The following is a 17,102-nucleotide window of genomic DNA, read 5'->3' as shown; positions in this document are numbered from 1 at the left end:
GAAAATCCTCCCCTTAGAAGATATCACAGGAGACAGTCAAGAACTGTGGAGCTCCACTTCACTTATTAACTCCACATTTATCTTCGAATCTTTTCCCCTTTAATATTACACCGAATTTATTTCCGCTGCACACACTTATTTTAATTGAAGCTATTCTTTCAGTTCACTGTTCAGAAAGCAATTAAGTGGTAATAGAAAAGAACGTACATATGGATCGCTAGAAATACTTTGTTCAGAAGCAGGTGGTGTACATGCAGTAAAGTTTTTAGTAGTGTTCTGTAAGAATCAATACCTCTGTCTAGTGTGTATGCTCCATTGTGTAAGCAGGAGGGGAAAAGCCAAGTGACCCTCCCATGCTAAAATACAGATGGGACTTATAGGGAGAAAAATGGCAACCAGACATTCAGTTTACAGTAAGGTAAAATATAACAAAGCCTCCCCATCTGCAATGCTCTTCCTTCAAACTGTATTTATTTGATCTGTCTACAAAATGGACGTCCAAAACATCCAAACACTTCCACGCTGACTGTAGCATGAATTATGCTCACCAGCAAGCAAACCTCAGGTTTACCAGCAAAAATAACTGGACATTAATCCACCTTGAACAAGTAGGAAGGCCACAGATACAGCCCCAAGTAAACTCATTCCAAAGGTTTAATGGGAATCTACAAACTGTTCCTGAGCTGCTCCACTGCATCTCTTAGAAAGACTCCACCATGGTTACCCTCAAGGCTTGTAGTAATGTGTACAAATAAGATGTTTTTATTTAAGAACTAAAATAACTTTTTACTAGAGTATGGGGAGTCTAAGAATATAGAAAGCTCTTGGATATCTCTTTCTCCATCAAGAGTACAAGCTGAAACTCTTCTGTCTTTTGATAATAAATATGTCAGAAGTAAGGAATATCTAAAGGTAGACAGGGTTTTAACAAACGGCCAAAGTAAATACACTTCAGGGTATTTCTGCTTCTGCTTGACTAGCATTTCAGCATGTTTCTAAAGCAAGTGAGGTCACATTACTTATCCTGTTTACCTGTATATTGTACTTCATCACTAGGTTTCATACACATCATTCAATTTACAATTCAGAATATGAGTTCTAGTTGGAAGCTGTTGTTTTGAAAGGAAGAAAGAAGGACGAGGACATTTTGTAACATTTTGTTCTGACCTTCAGATGATTTCTGGAGGCAGTTTATGTAGCATTTATCTATTTAGTTATCTTAAATAATGCACTTAAAATCCTGACCTCAGAAACCGCCAGCTTTTTTCAACACCGGTTCTGTTCTTTTGGGTGGTTTCACGGTAATAAAAAGCCTACCAGACATAAAGCAAAAGCAAAAGTCAAAGAATATCCTCACAGTACATCAGCTATCACCAGCTGCTTGCAGCATGTCAGTGTAGTACATGGTTCAGCCCTCTCAAAAGGGCGGAATAGACTGGACTCCTGAAGCACGACATCAATCAGCTGGTCCTTAACACTGCAGGTATCACATCAGAGCACTTACATCACTTAAAGTCACACAGACAGATAGCAAGATTAAGGGCTGGTCACTCTCCAGTTGGCAAAGGTAACGGAGGGTCTACATGGGGAAAGTCATCAGTAGTAGAATGGAAATAGCAGGAGTAGAATGAAAATAGAAGGTTTAAAAAAAGAGCCTCTTAGAGTTTGTTCATTTGTACCCTGTGTTAAGCCGGATCTCCAGAGTCAAGATCAAAAGTGCCTAGACATGTTCTCACCAGAAATGTCTTAACTTCAGAATTCATTCCCTGCACAAGAAGTTCATTGACTTTAGCTACAGAATGTAAGCAAACAGATGGCTTATGCTGCCAGGAATGTGCTGAAGACCTAAAGAAATATAAACCCAGAGGATTCAGAAATTTCACTGGACCCAAGGGAAAGGGCAAGAAAAAAGAGAGAAAGGAAGTAGTAGACAAGACCACTTAAAGATACAACACCTTCTGAAATAAGAACACAAAAGAATAACACAGACATCCTTCGATTTACGTCTGATTCATCAAATAGAAAACATTTCTTGCTCAAGAGTATCTGTTACAAAGGTCAGTATGCAAGATGTGCAGCTGAAAGATACCTGCTGACATTAAGCAGGTATGAGCCTGTACTGCTCAACCAGTAAAAGATATAATGAGAAATTGAGGGGGAGGGGAGTCTTAAAAAAAAAAAAGGAAAAAAAAAAAAAGGATTGCCTTTTTGTGTTAAAACAGAAGACAGCAAAAAAACCCAAACATTGCAAGACAGACAAATTAGCTCAGGAGTATAAGGATAAAGACAAGACAAACACTATTGGACTATGGCCCTGAACAAATTTAAACCAACTTCCACAGCAGTACTGAGTGCTACAGGTTTAAAAAAAAGCAATATGCAAGTAAGTACAAGATTAAGAACATTTAATCTGAAGTTCTTAATGACTTCTTATAATCAAACTTGAAATCAGAATGTGCTGGACAGCTTTTATTGTACTATAAAATTTTACTTTTTTTCCTATAAAGTTTTACTTTACCTAGTTGATCAGGGAAGGGAAGCCAGTTGATGTAATTTTTTGGATTTCAGAAAAGCTTCTAATACTTGTCTCCACAGGATCCTTCTGGAGAAAATGTCCAGCATTAAGCTGGATAAACACATCATGCAATGTGTGAGCAGCTGGCTCAGGGATCAGGCACAAAGGGTTACAGTGAATGGGGTGACATCAGACTGGTGACCCGTCACGAGTGAGGTTCTGCAGGTTCCATCCTTGGCCGTGTGCTCTTCAACATCTTTACTGAAGACTTGGACACAAAACTTGAATGGATACTAAGCACGTTTGCAGATGATACAAAACTGGGAGGAGCCATTGACCCCTGGAAGGCAGGGAGGCCCTGCAGAGAGACCTCAACAAATTACAGAACAGGGCAGTCACCAACACTGAGAAATTTAACAAGGTAAAGTGTCAGATTCTGCACCTGGGATGGGGCAACCCTGGAGGTACAGACAGACTGGGGAATGAGAGGCTGGAGAGCAGCGCCACAGAAAGGGATCTGGGGGTCTTGGTTGACAGAAAGTTAAATCTGAGTCAGCAGAGCCCTGGCAGCCAGGTGAGCCACCCATGTCCAGGGGGACATCAGGCACAGCACAGCCAGCCAGGCAGGGGAGGGGATTGTCCTGCTGTGCTCTGAGCTGGGGCAGCCTCACCTCGAATAATGTGCGCAGCTTTGGGTGACACAATATAAAAGACATCAAGCTGTTAGAGAGTGCCCAAAGGAGGGCAGCAAAGATGGTGAAGGGGCTTGAGGGGAAGCCATATCAGGAGTGGCTGAGGTCACTTGGTCTGTTCAGTCTGGAGAAGAGGAGACTGAGGGGAGACCTCATTGCAGTTACAACTTCCTCGAGAGGGGAGAAGAACGGACAAATACTGACCTCTTCTCTGGGTGACCAGTGACAGAACCGGAGGGAATGGCCTGTACTTTGCCAGGGGTGGTTTAGGTTGGATATTAGACAAAGGCTCTTCACCCAGAGGGTGGCTGGGCTCTGGAACAGGCTCCCCTGGGAAGTGGTCACAGCACCATGGCTTATAGAGCTCAAGAAGTGTTTGGACAATGCTCTCAGGCACACGGTGCAACTCTTGTGCAGGACAAGGAGTTGGACTTGATGTTTGTGGCTCTCTTCCAACTCAGCATATCCTGTGATACTATTATTTTACACAGAACAAGATCCCATTTCTTTTACCAGCCAGCACTGTCAGCCCCCCAGGAGGGCTGGAAGCCCCTGCCCAGTGGATCACAAAGCCAGCAGAAGGAATGCACACAAACAAAATGCACCCTCTTCCGCCAAACAGCTGTGCCTGCAGCACACTGTCCAGCAACAAAGTAGGGCTTTTTAAAATCAAATTTTGACAGCTAATGAATGCATTCATGGTTGTCACAAGTTGAATATCACCCACAAGTATGATGCTCAATTATTTTGCTCCCTTTGTTGTACGAATACTCCTAAAAAAGGTAGTTTAGTGCAATAGCAAGGACTTGCACATACAGAATTTGACTGATGTTAATGCTTCTTTAAATGAAAAGCGTATTATAACAAAGCACGACTCATTATCTTCACACAGTACGCATATTTTGCTATCAACAAGATTAGAAGTGGTAAGAGGCCCACAAAGGAATACTTAAAACAATAATCTAAGAAAGCAGCTGTCCTAAAAGCCACAAAATACATTAGGACCATAAATTCAGTAGCTGTCACTTCTGCACCAGTGTCCTGGATCTGATCGGGAAGCAGCTTAACTCGTCTCCCCTCACATTTCCCACTGCATGTTTCAGGCATGATGGGCACATTCCCCTTGTTTTAATTTCCAGGGAAAAGGAGAACAGATACTGCTTTTAAAATCCTCACCCTCTAAACCAGCCTACTCGAGAAACAATGATCTGAAATCTGGTCCCTGTAGTCTGATGATATTCAAACTCCTGGCTGCCACAGGGAGCTCTCTCTGTCAGCTACACTTTAACTGCCTTGGGAACCTTTCTCCCCTTTCTTTGGAAGCTGGACCTGGTTCACCCAAAAAGGAAAGGTTGCCCAGGACAGAAGTAAAACAAATCAGAACAAGTCTGAGCCTGATGCCCAGAAGTTGGCAACACATTCTGTCTCTTTGTGCTGAAAAATTTTTTCAAAAGCTTTAGTCATTTCATTTTAAGAAATAAAAAAAGCACAAACCCAACACACATATGGGCCAGGGAGCAGAGATCAATATTCCCATTTTCTTACTCAGAGGCCACTGAAGTTCAATGACTCATGCAGTAGCAGAGAAGCTCCTATGTCGTGCATTATTGAAGTAGAACCACTATGCACTCAGTATAAACACTGGGAATCCTCTCACTGGACTTTTAGACCTTGATGCTGGAAATGTGCATCTGACAACACTCAGCCTATGCAGAACTTGAGCTGAGGTCTCCTGCTTCTCAGATGAATGCTTGAATAAGCACAAATACACACCAAACATATTTCAAGAAGAACATGCTGTAACTTCAGCTTTTGGTCTTGAGTCAAGTGGACAGATGTGCTCGAGGTATGGTGCCTTGATTCAGACACTTCAACTCTGGAGCATACCAAGCATTCAAGCTTATTGCTGGTCTCTGCTTTTTCCAGTAGGTAATTTTAGGGAAATACACTCTAAACAGATTTTGTAAACTAAATTTCAGACATGTTTAATTTTACTTCTTGGTTCACTCTTTCCTATTTTTTAAAAAGCATAATACATGAGTTGAAGACTGCTACTTGTTCTTTACTGGGTCTCGCCTTTGGTTTGCTCAGTTGTAAAGTAGAAGTACATTTTCATAAAAGCTGGTATATCCAACTGAAGTTTATATTCAACTGGAGTCAGTATTTAGACCTAACGAAAGCTCTTAGTGCATCTTTTTATAAGAGTGTTGACATAACTTGTGGGTTAGTAAAAGAAAACAGTTCTAACCAAAAAAATTTTCTCCACAAGTCCGCCTGCTAATGAAGGGTGCATTGGTATGTGTGTTTAATGAGAATCTTTTAAAGATAATATTGAATGCTTTCTGCTGCACTAGCTTTTCTAATGTTTTTGTAAAGCGAATCTTCTGTAGTCCTGCCCTTCTGCAAGACCTATGGATGAAATAATTCAGAAGGAATCAGGTAGGCAAGTTCCCATTGAAAAATAAAATGGCAAAGAAATAGCCAGTTCCTCTCAAAAAACCCTGAAGTTTCAAACTAATTGAAATAAGGACAAAAATTAATATCATGGGTTTTGAATTGTTGCTCTCCCTTATTCACTTGGGAGTACAAAAACTATGAGCTTAAATCCTGAACAACTGCAGTATACTGCTGCTCCAGATAGATCTCAGCAAAAAGATAATTTAAATTATACAGTCTAACAGCAAGAATCTTTTCTGGTTTGCTCTATTTTGTTCCAGGAAGGGTCTGTGACTTTGGATCATTTTAAGGAAGCTTGCCCAATTTAACTGAAAAGAAATGTATATTTACATGGCAGTTACATGCTCAAAAACATGATCTTTAATCTGTGGGTAAAAAAAACAAACAAAAACCACAAAAAAACCCACAACAAACCAAAGCAGCAAAACAAATGAGCCTCACCACTGACAACGAGCCTCACCATTGACAACTCAACACTTCCAACTGTGAGATTTCCCTACAGTTTGTACTTGTATTCTTATAGACAAAATACCAAATCCATATCCACCTAATCCATGTTCCCCTAACTTCACCTAGACACTCTGGCAAAAACAAGAAGGAAATGAAGAGAACTGTATTCATCTGCTGAATGAAGTCACACATTTATGTCAACTGCTGGGCAGAGGAAAGAGAGAGAAACACACTGTACCAACATTCTGAGTTAAATCAACTTAAAACTTTTGAAGTATTTTCTGTCCATTATAATTTTTGCCCTATAGACAGTTTTTATAGCAAATAACCATGTGTAAATTGAGGAAACAAGATACAGAATTAAGGGCGGGATTATATCCTGTAGTGTAGATGGGTAACTTCTGGCAGCAGGGGGTGTGCTAACAGATAAACAAACTGCATAAATGAAGCAGCCCACTAGGTCTAGGAGGTAGTTGTATTCTTCCTTATTTTTTACTGTCATGTAGAATATCCCCATGGCAATGGAAATAGCACTAATTTACTAAAATTAGAGGAGATTTCCTAAAATATATAAAAAGCACAAAGTTAAGTGATCATGTCAGAACATAATGATAACTGCATCATTTCCGCAGCAAGCCATGGTCAATGTTGTGTGCAAATGCTTCTTTTTGACTGAAGGAAGAGAGTAAATTTCATTGCTGTCCACACAATCCTCATTTGTGGAGGAAAGCACTATGTAAAAGCTGAAGATCATTCAGCTCTGTGAGCAGACATCAGAAGGTACATTTTATTTTTGGCAACCTCCAAAGACTTGTTAGGGCAAAACCAGATGAAATAGCACTGAAATGCAAAATAACTGAATGGGTAAGTCCCCTATATCCTTAAATTTATTCTTCCTGACTGAAATGTACTCAACTAGTATACCAAGGAGCAGCTAAAAAAACCCACAACTTTATGGCCAAGGTGACAAGCCACCTTCCATTTTTAGGGAAAAGTCTTATGTTACTATTTCACATTGAGGCCTATGACAAGACTGCTTTGAAGCACTTGTAAAACACAGAACAAAATCTTCTTGAGTTTTTTTATAATATTTAATTAAAAATAAATAAGAATGTATATCATTGGAAAAGTAATTTTTCTTCTTCCACTGAAAAAAAGTACAAAACCATTTATTTTCCAGAGATAGCAAGGGCTGTGTGTAAAATCAGTTCAACATAACATTTCCTTCCCAGAAAATTAACACTGATTAACATCTGTAGAAGTATGAATGACTCCAACCAGACAGGCAGTGATTGCACGAGCTAATGACTAGGGCCCTCTTTGCAAGGAGTGATCATCTAACTATGCTGTAAATTGCTGAAAGAGGGACTTCAACCTGAATTTATCACTTGCCAGAACATCAACTTGTGCTCCTGCAACACATTTTTCAGCTCCTGTTTTTCAGTTAGCTGTAGCTGTGAGTCCACTGTATATAGGCAAATCAGACTTGGCCTAAAAATATGTTCTCATACCCTGAACTATTTTCTTTGCATCATAAAGCAAAGAAACTTTTGATTCTAAAAGTGATTTAATGATCAGCATGTTCTGGGAAACAAAGTTTACAACCAGCATTTGAAAATCCATACTTTTATTCTATATTTTACTGGTTTTACTCTGTTTTATAATAGGCAATAGGTATTTTCCTTTTGTATATTTCTACTTCAAATTGCTTTAAGAATGCTATATAGGCCAACAGACTATGGCACTGCTACTACAGAGTGAACTTCTACAAATGGGAGTAAAACTGTCAGAAGCCAGGTGTCAAAAGTGATCACCCTACTATAAGAAAGGTTAAAGAATACAATCTCAGCTATGTAAACACATCATTGTAGACCAGTCATGTCCAAAAAAAGTCTTCATCTTTTCTAAGAAAAAAATTCTAGCAAAAAAAGGATTTTCTTACTTAAGCATAATCTGCTTCCATCAGTATTTGCAAAAACTAAAATCAGTAGGACCAAACCTCTGAGGAGCACTTTGGAGACCTGGATTGTAGAAAGTGACTATTATACATCAAGTCTGAAGGCAGTTAATATGAAAAACAGGAATGCAACTCCAACCAATATTTTCTTAGAGGACTGGCAGCAAACTGCCAGATGCATGTGTGACCTCAAAACAACCTTTTGCCAGATGCCTCTTTAACCTCTTACAATTACATCAACTTCTAAAAAGACGGCTACATTTTACCATTTTCTTCCTTTGGTTATGCAAATTAAGAAGATGTGCTTAATAGACAGAATGGAAGTGTTTGGTTCTGTGCATTTTTGTCTCTTAAAGCCCCAAAATAAAGCTGCTTGATACAGCAGCACATAATTCTTTCTTGCCAGCATGAAAACAAGTTAAACAAGAAGTCTTCATCTTCTTTTTTTTCTGCTCCCTGGAGTCTGTGGTCAAAACCAGGTAACTTTTTAAGATAGTTGTGAGTTAAGGGGCCAAGACAATATTCAGCCAAAGCAAACAATAAATCATTTCTGATAATATTTACCATTTTTAAGTAAATAACCTTTTCTTTCATAAAAAGTATGCTATACATTTTATGTTACAATCAACAGAAGCAAACACAACCATTCACAATATTCAGATTCAAAACTGGCCTGTATGCTAATATTTTGAGAAGGGCATTTGCTGCAAATTTAAAAATAATAAATTCATAGCATGAAAGCATCATAAGTACGTTCCAGGGGCTCAAGCCCTAGAAAGCAAAAGGAAGAGAAATTATGTGGAATGAAAAGTAAGTAGGTCATGTATACTGAAGTGCTAAATATACTAACATCTGATTTGTGGCTGAGAGAACTGTTTTAAAAATCTAGAGGTGTACAAATAAATGAAGAAATGCACAGTCATTTGTCAACAAAAATATTCTTTGATGATGCATTAAAGAGAAAGACTCCTTCTACTGTATAGAATCCAAGAGGAAAAAAAAAGCATTTCCTTTAAGAAATATACCTCCTTATACAGCAAAACAATGAATTTCATTTGTTCTTTAACCCAGATCCTTTAATCTGCATAAGAGATGCTGACTGAGTTCACTCAACCAAATCACTACTGGCTTTCAGAATACAATCAACACATGCTTTTCAACAGTATTAATATAGCATGAAGCTTGTGCTCCTAATTATTCATGTTTTTGCATTCTGTTTTTTCCCCCTGCTGTAAAATATGCAAATTTACTTCTTTGTGTTATTTAGGTCCCACATGGGCCTCAACAGATCTGTTTGGAACGAATTACAAGCCAACATCTAGATACATGCTGTCAACACTTCAAGCTTCATTGTTTTTATTAGGTTGGAATGTCATTATAGATTTGATATTAGGCTTTAAAAAGCTTTTTATAAATCTCTTGAAAACCTACAGTCTAATCAAATGGCGCACTGATAATTACAACTACTGCACTTTAGTGTGTGAAAGGGGGAGAGCAAAGCCCTCCGAGCCCTGAATCCGAGGGAAATCCCCATCTAGCGGCACCACTGAAAAGCGCAGGTTGTTTTTGTGCAAAATTAGTCCCAAAGAGGATTAGTTTGACTTCATCACTGAATGAAGTGGAGACATTACCTCCTTATGCAACTAAGGATCGGTAACAGGAGAGAACTGTTTCTTCTGAATTCCTCCTCCTCCCTTTTCAATCAACTCTGGCTGCAAAATTCAATGCCCAGATGAACTACCGTGGTTTTTAAGTATTAAGACCATAAAGCAGCACTTCAGGAAAGAGATCACTTTAAATACTGTAAATTCTTAGTGTGCACCAAAAGGGTTCACTTACAGTGGCGCAGGCTGACACGTATAAAGTATTCTTTAGATAAAAGTATTAACAGATATCCCCAAATCTCAGATTACTATAAAGTTAGTATTAAATATTTTAACTTCAAAACCCATAAAAAAACAGTAGCTTGGTTATTCGTAAACTGTAAGGTTGGAAATAACCACACAAGTGCTTCCTGCTATATAAAAAATAGGTAATGTAAGTCCATTGATACAGAAAATGAAAGGACATTGAGACACTGCTTTTTTCCAACTGGCACAATGCCTTGTACATTTCTTTAATGTAATAGTATATTTTAAAACACTGCAGCCCAACCTTCCTTACTAGCAGCACTCAAAAGCTCCTTAAATATTAATGAAAAAGCAAAGTAGATATTTACAGGGACTTACTACACATTACTACTAACTCCTAGAAAACAAACAGCAGCAATAGCACTAAGATTTTACAAATCTCTTGATGCATTTAATCTTTGAGGTGTGTATGCAGAGGGAAGAAAGCAGAAAAAATATTTGATTTGCAGTAATGAACTAGTATGGGGGTACTCCTTTGTTTCAGGAGTATCAATATATTAAATTTCCATTTCATAACAGATTCACTCCAGAAAATTTATACATAGATACACTTATCTCAGAGGCAAACATTTAAGTGGTTCTTAAAAAATATATGTAGAGATCTGTACTACTAAGATCAATATGGAAGCTGTAAGGATCCTATTGTAAGGCCTTTTTCCATGTTGGGCAACACTGGGGGTGTCCCTTAATTCAAATACTTTATCAAAAGTACCCCAAAAATCTACCTGCATGCAGAGTAAATTCCTGGCAAAACAGAAACTGCAATTCGGAGAGGAACAAGTACACATAAAATCGTTCTTCAGAAAAACACTCTGATTTCCAGAACTAAAAGCTGACTTGGGCTGATTATTTTACTTTTTGGTATCTTCAGCACAGAAGATTTCCCATTTGTTAAGGATGTTCTTCTGCAATATAACTGCAGTTGACAAAGGGAAGCTTTCATCTGGATGTTAATCATACTTTTCGCAGTTTCACAGAAGAGTGAGGATACTCCTGCCTACAGATGAGGATGATCCCGTAAGAAGGAATTATAATACTGATTTAACACAACAATATAGATACTGAATACATCAGAGGAAGGTTCAAGTGAACCTTCATTTGAAATAAGTTCAAATGCCTTGCTGAGATTAACTTAAATGAGTAAGTCATACCAGACCACCAAAATTTTAATATAAGAATACCTGTTATCATCCACCATAATTTATCAAACTCCCTGTGTATTCTTTTTGGAGCCCATTATGTTCCTGACTTTGTCATGGCAGGTTGTAGTAATGAAATCAACAATATCCCACTTCTCACAAAAAGTTCCCAAATTTTCTGCCTGTCAGCTGCTATTAGTACCAGCTCTTTTCTGTATTTTTAATAAGGAAGAAATAATTGCCTTATACTGTATTTCATCTCACAGGATGAAAAACAGTAGTTCCCACCTCCTTTTCTGTGACATTTTAGATGCTGGTGCAAGCCTGAACACATCTGCTCTGTAGAGTTTCTTCTCTTCAGACATCAACATTGAAACAGAAGGGACACTGATTAATTGAACAAATCCAAGACTCATTTAAATATCACAGATCCCTCTATTTATTTGGAAGAGATTTCAAAACCCATAATTTTTTATGTCTGTGACTATTTTCTATTGACAGGAAATCTGATAGGCAAAAAAAATCATGCTTACTCCAAGAGGGATAAATATTAACAAGTAAGTGTTAAATTGCTCATGAATTGTAGATGGCTCTAGGAAAGCCCAGTAGGAAGAATGGAGGTTCACAGTGCAGAAGTGTACATTTAGTACAAAATTCCTGCCAAACTTTCTTATCAGGGCCACAGCCTCCCTGTGTCTGTGACAGTCACTCTACTCTGATGAGAATGCTGTGCCTGTTCACTTTTCCTTAGGTACTTCCTCGTTGAAAAACTTTATAACAAAATTGCTGAATCTCAGAAAATGATCTTCAGGTGACACTTTAGTGCTCCCTGTAAGTACCAATACTCCCTACTACTTGTTAAGAGGTCTGCTCCTGAAGCTGAGAGCAGAGCTCTGAAATGATAGCCTTTGGCCAGTATTGAAAATCCATGTTAATTTACATCTTAAAAAACGAAAGCGAAATCTGTCCTAGGCTCAGGGAAGAAAACAGAAGTTAAATATGTTTAAAAATCAGATTTGTCAGCACCTGTAACTGAGCTCCATCTCCCAACCATTTACTCCATTCCAATACCCAACATAAAAAGACCCCTGAGAGAAAACCAAACAAAACCCAACTCTTAAATCCATGGAACAGATTTCCCATTAAATCACAAGTCAAAAGTAAACAAAGCCTTGAACTCAGGCATGGTCAAAGGATCAGATCAAGAGTTCCTCAGAGAACTGTGCTGCCTGCAGACACAGTGAGAGACAACACAACGCTCCTGGCTGTCTAGCCCTGAGCACAGCACTAGGCTCAGCAGCCCCTTCCCAGTGCCAGGGCTTTGGCTCTCAGTGCCCGTGGCCAGCACAGACACGATGCAGCCTGAGCACATCCATCAGGGCCAGGCAGAGACCGGTGGGAGAAGCCTCATTCCTCGGTCCTTGCCAGAAGCAGTCTGCAGGGATGCCAGGGAACCTGGGTGAAATGCTCCGACCTGACTTCCTGGCCTGGCCTCAGATGTGCCCGATCCCTGCAGAAGTGTCGGCACCAAGGTCTCAGCTGGCCCCAGCCACTGTCCCCAGAGCTGTGGTGTCCTGGTTCAGGGAGTGTGGCACTGCCCTGCTCCTCAGTGAGGTCTCTAGCTGAGCCCCTGCACCCTTGGCACCCTGGCTCGGCCCCAGGCTCACCTGCCTGCTGCAGCCACCAGCATTTGCTGCTCCCTCCCTCTGGCTCGCTGCAATTTTCTGTGGAAAAGTAAACAAGACTCTGCACATTGGGCTCTCAAACCAAACCTGAAAATAAAACTAAGTTCTCTCAGTCCTTTTGAAAGAAGATGTACGGAACAATATTCTAATTGATTTTAGTTATTTATATGATTTTTAATGATGAGGGTGATGAGACACTGGAATAGGTTGCCCAGAAAAGTTGTGTTCAAAGTCAGACTGCACAGAGCTTTGAACAAGGTTTACTGAAAGATGTTCAGGTCCATGGAGGCAGGTCGGACTAAATGATCTTTAAAAGTGCCTTCCAACCCAAACCATTCTCTGATTCTGTGATCTTTCAGTTGCTTCAAGCAAAAACCACCCACCCCAGTTGCACCATCAGCACCATGGGGATTTTGCAGAGTTTCTGACTGTCTTGCCAAACACACATGGGAAGCAACATTGCTGTTTCAGTTTTTCAATCCCTGATCTTAGACTGAGATTAGGACTACAAGACATTTGGATCTTTGAGACGGATGGGAGATTTTTAGTTGTGTGCCAAACCAAAATGCTAGCATTAAAGCTGTATTTTTCTCTAAGGCTAGCAATGAATGGTAGGTTGGAATTTATTTTATATTACAAAAGCCGCAAAATGGGAGGAATTCCTAAAGAACTACTACTCTCCAATATTCCCAAGCTAACTGAAAATTACTTGTTTTCTTAATTCTGTCTTTCATAATGTTAACATTAAAAACAATTTGTGATGATCAGGAAAGCCTCTGAAACATTTTTCCATATTTCTGCATTTGATTAACTCATCAAAACCAACTGCATGTGTTATGCCTATTTCATAAGCCTCTTATCCCTTTTCAGAGTAACAGTTCTGCTTGTCATAGAACAAGCACCATTTTTACAGCTTCATGAAGAGATGAGATGATCAGTATCCAGAAAATAAGTGAACTGGTAGTTAGACATAAAAATGTTTTATTCTCTGGTAGGAAATTATATTTTATATTTATTTTGTAGAGAGAGAATTACAAATTATTTTTGCTTGACTCCCACACGTGCAATATTTACCCCAAAAGGTAAAATAGACTATTTCTTTCAGCTGCTAGGCTGCAAAGTTGGTTTTGTTGATTCTGCTGTTTTTATGAGTCACCTTTCTACTCAGACATTGAATTCTCAAATGCATTGATATTTTACAAGGAAAAGGTAGATTTCAAATATAGCAATTTATAACAGGACTTGGAGAAGTTACCAAAAGAAAAGAAAAAATAATTCTCAGGATTTGACAGGGCAATAGCTGTGATGGAGCTTTCTCAGTAAAGCACTGAATTTTCTTCTCACTTTTTCAAATATCAGACAACACAGAAAGATTCCTCCCATGTCCACAGTAAATTGGTGAACTAGGCTTTTTGTTCTTACACACTCTGAATGAAAGACTGGGTTTAAGAACCAACTTAAAATGTCAGAAATTAAATTCTCACTCCCTCTGAGAGCATCACTGCCTACATTAGTACTCACACTAATGGTCCTAGAAATCTGCTACGGAGATGTGTTAAAGATATTTACTGTTGGATTTCCAGAATATTTTACACCAGTTTCGAAAAGCTTCAGAACATTCCATCTGAGTAACAAAACAGTAACTAACAGAATGGCTAAGTTTTGTGGTTTGTTTTTTTTTTTTTCCACTGACACTATTCCTAGACAAGAACACCCCTTCCAGATAAATTTCTACTTAAGTTCTGGCCCATAATTCTGCAAGTACATTTGTCTTGCAAGACAGCGATAAGCTTCACTGATAAGGTTGATGGCAGCTCTTCTGCCAGTGCAGTCCATTTCATTGCAGACAGCTAAATTAACTTCTTTCTGAACAAAAGATAAAAAATAAAAAAAAGAGGACTCAAATAAAATTGATTATTCTTAAGTTCATATTTAACAGATTAATTTTATGTGAATTTATGTAAACAAAGTTTAAACAGTCACTGACAGCATTTCAAAAAAAAAGGAATGAAGCTAAATTGAATGCAGAATCAGGACCAGCAACTGTGGGACATAGCAACATTTGGGTGTAGAATTCTGCCTATTACAGAAACTGAAATGCTAAATGGTCTCCAGACTTTTTGGGGATGATGATGTGTCTCCTTTGACCTTTCCACAATGCAAATGCTGGAGTGACTTGATGTAGCCATCAGAACTGCTGCAGGTGAACAAAATCTAGTGGAAGGTAGCCATTAAGCATGACAACACAGTCACAGATGTGAAACAGATTTGTTTTAATGGAGAAATCTAAGTTCTCAGAAAGGGTTCCAATAGTCTCTCATACTGTTAGACTTCAATAATCTAGAGGCTTCTCTGACTTGAAAATGCTCAAGAAGAAGTAACACTTAGAGAAACACTGTAAGATTCCTGATAAGAATAAGTCAGTAAATCAGAGCAGCAGAAGCTGAATATTGATGATGACAGCCACACAGAGGAAGACAAATTGCCAAAAGAGAAAAAAAAAAAGAAACAGTTTCAGCATAACAGCAATATTTTTTTCTTCTGCACACTTAAGCTGACCTGCAAAACAGTAAGAGCTTGATCAACGTTCCAAATTTAGCCAATTCACAGATTAGTTTTTGAATAACAAGAAGTCTTTGAAAACCCTAAACTGCTTAATTCTTATCAAACTAAAGAGTCAGGTTCCAAGACAGAGCATCTACATTCACCATGACCAGAATCCATAAGCACTTCTTGGCCTCTAATATAAAAAAGTCTGGGGGTAAAATGAAAAGGAAGGAACCTGAATAAAAGCCAGTCCTTTAACAACTGCAGTAAGATATTCCCTTCCCACAACTCTAATCATAAAGCTAGAAGCCTAAACTTTAACGTTTACTGTTTTGTAAGGATGTAACTTCTCCCCACTCTGCATGAAAGGAAAACAAGAAACTACATTTTCAGTGCCCCTGAATATGAGTTCAGACCTATGTAAATACAACTTTAGCTATTTAGTCCAAATGAGCAGACTAGGAAAATTAACTTGGTCAGGAAAAGTAAGAATACTGAACAATTTTTATCATGGCTTCTCTTAACATTTCATTTAAGCATCTCAAAGAAACTTCAAGATTAAAATGTCAAAGATGAAAGAATCACTTTATACAGAAGCACCACTTACCCACAATAACAAATCCATCTGCTTCTCTCTCTGGTACTGTGACCTTCTTTGAATCTTGACTTTTTCGGAAGAAGCTGAACATAGTCTCTTTGGGTTCTTTTTGTCTTCTAAGGTGCTATCTAAAATGAAGATAAAATATGTTAAATAAACATATGGTAACAGAACTTACAATAAATTCACATAACAGACACCACAGATAGTTCACCAACAGATGCCACAAACAAGACTTTTTTTGTCCTCCTGGGGACCTGTGGCAACTCAGTACTGACTATTCATATAAACTGCCTAAAATTCTGCTGTTACAAGTGATCATGCACTTCAGATCATACACTACATATATATGTATGCAGTAAGGCCACAAACCTAATCTTTATTACACATTTTGAAATTTCAGGCATTTTTGTGTCAGACAGATTACCTTGTTGATGCAGCAACTTACTTCAAGAGGCAAGAGTAGAGTGAAGCACAAAAGGCTTTTATACAAAGCTATGAATGGAGAGGAATCATGAAAAAACCCAAAAAACAGCAAACTAACAAAACTGCAACTTTTCTCAATGAAAATTAAAGATGGAGACTCCTTGCAGCATTTATTTACCATGTTTTCATATTTTTCTGCTACTTTGTATTGTGATTAGACAAGCTTTCTCTTCAAAGAGGGCAATAACTATTTTCAGTTTCCCAGTTAGTAATCTTAAAGACAGCCTAACAGTTGAGTATGTTTGATTAACAGTTACCAATGATTTCCTTAAAAGAAAAAGCAGCAAAATAATTTGTAGCAAAGTTTTTTCAACAATAATTAATTAAAAGAATCTTCCAAGGCAGCTAAGAACTCCACTGCTAGAACAAAACAAGGAAACAATTGGGATAAAACCATGCACTGCAGAAGAAAATGCTCAATATCCCCTCTCTCAGGACTGGAAGATTACATAGAAGCAATTATGAGCAGCTTAAATAGGACAAAGTCATACTAAAAACCCATGAAGGGACCCATGAGGGTCCCTCAAAGGCTGAACTTGGACCCCTGGACAACACCAACTCATGGAGCAGCCTGTGGTCTGGCTGAAACACATTATGTGCTGAACACAAAGAGGAAGGCTTAAATAAAGGCATGCAAAGATCTTCTCTACTAAAATACCCATATAA

The 17,102-nt window shown here is 38.5% G+C and overlaps 1 protein-coding gene across 3 annotated transcripts in view; it reads right to left on the bottom strand.

The window, feature by feature from the left end:
• Positions 1-17,102, bottom strand: part of UMAD1 (UBAP1-MVB12-associated (UMA) domain containing 1) — a 78,839-nt gene that overhangs the window by 55,587 nt on the left and 6,150 nt on the right. For all 3 annotated transcript variants that reach the window (XM_038129177.1, XM_038129180.1, XM_038129179.1), the window contains exon 2: positions 15,960-16,078. In XM_038129177.1, the coding sequence (XP_037985105.1) occupies positions 15,960-16,041 (82 nt within the window). In that variant the 5' untranslated portion in view covers positions 16,042-16,078. The remainder of the gene's footprint in view (positions 1-15,959; positions 16,079-17,102) is intronic.

Source organism: Motacilla alba, chromosome 2 (genome assembly GCF_015832195.1).
Source record: "Motacilla alba alba isolate MOTALB_02 chromosome 2, Motacilla_alba_V1.0_pri, whole genome shotgun sequence".
Lineage (NCBI taxonomy): Eukaryota > Metazoa > Chordata > Aves > Passeriformes > Motacillidae > Motacilla > Motacilla alba.
The sequence above is the reverse complement of the archived record's forward strand: the minus strand, read 5'-3'. Positions and strand labels throughout refer to the sequence as shown.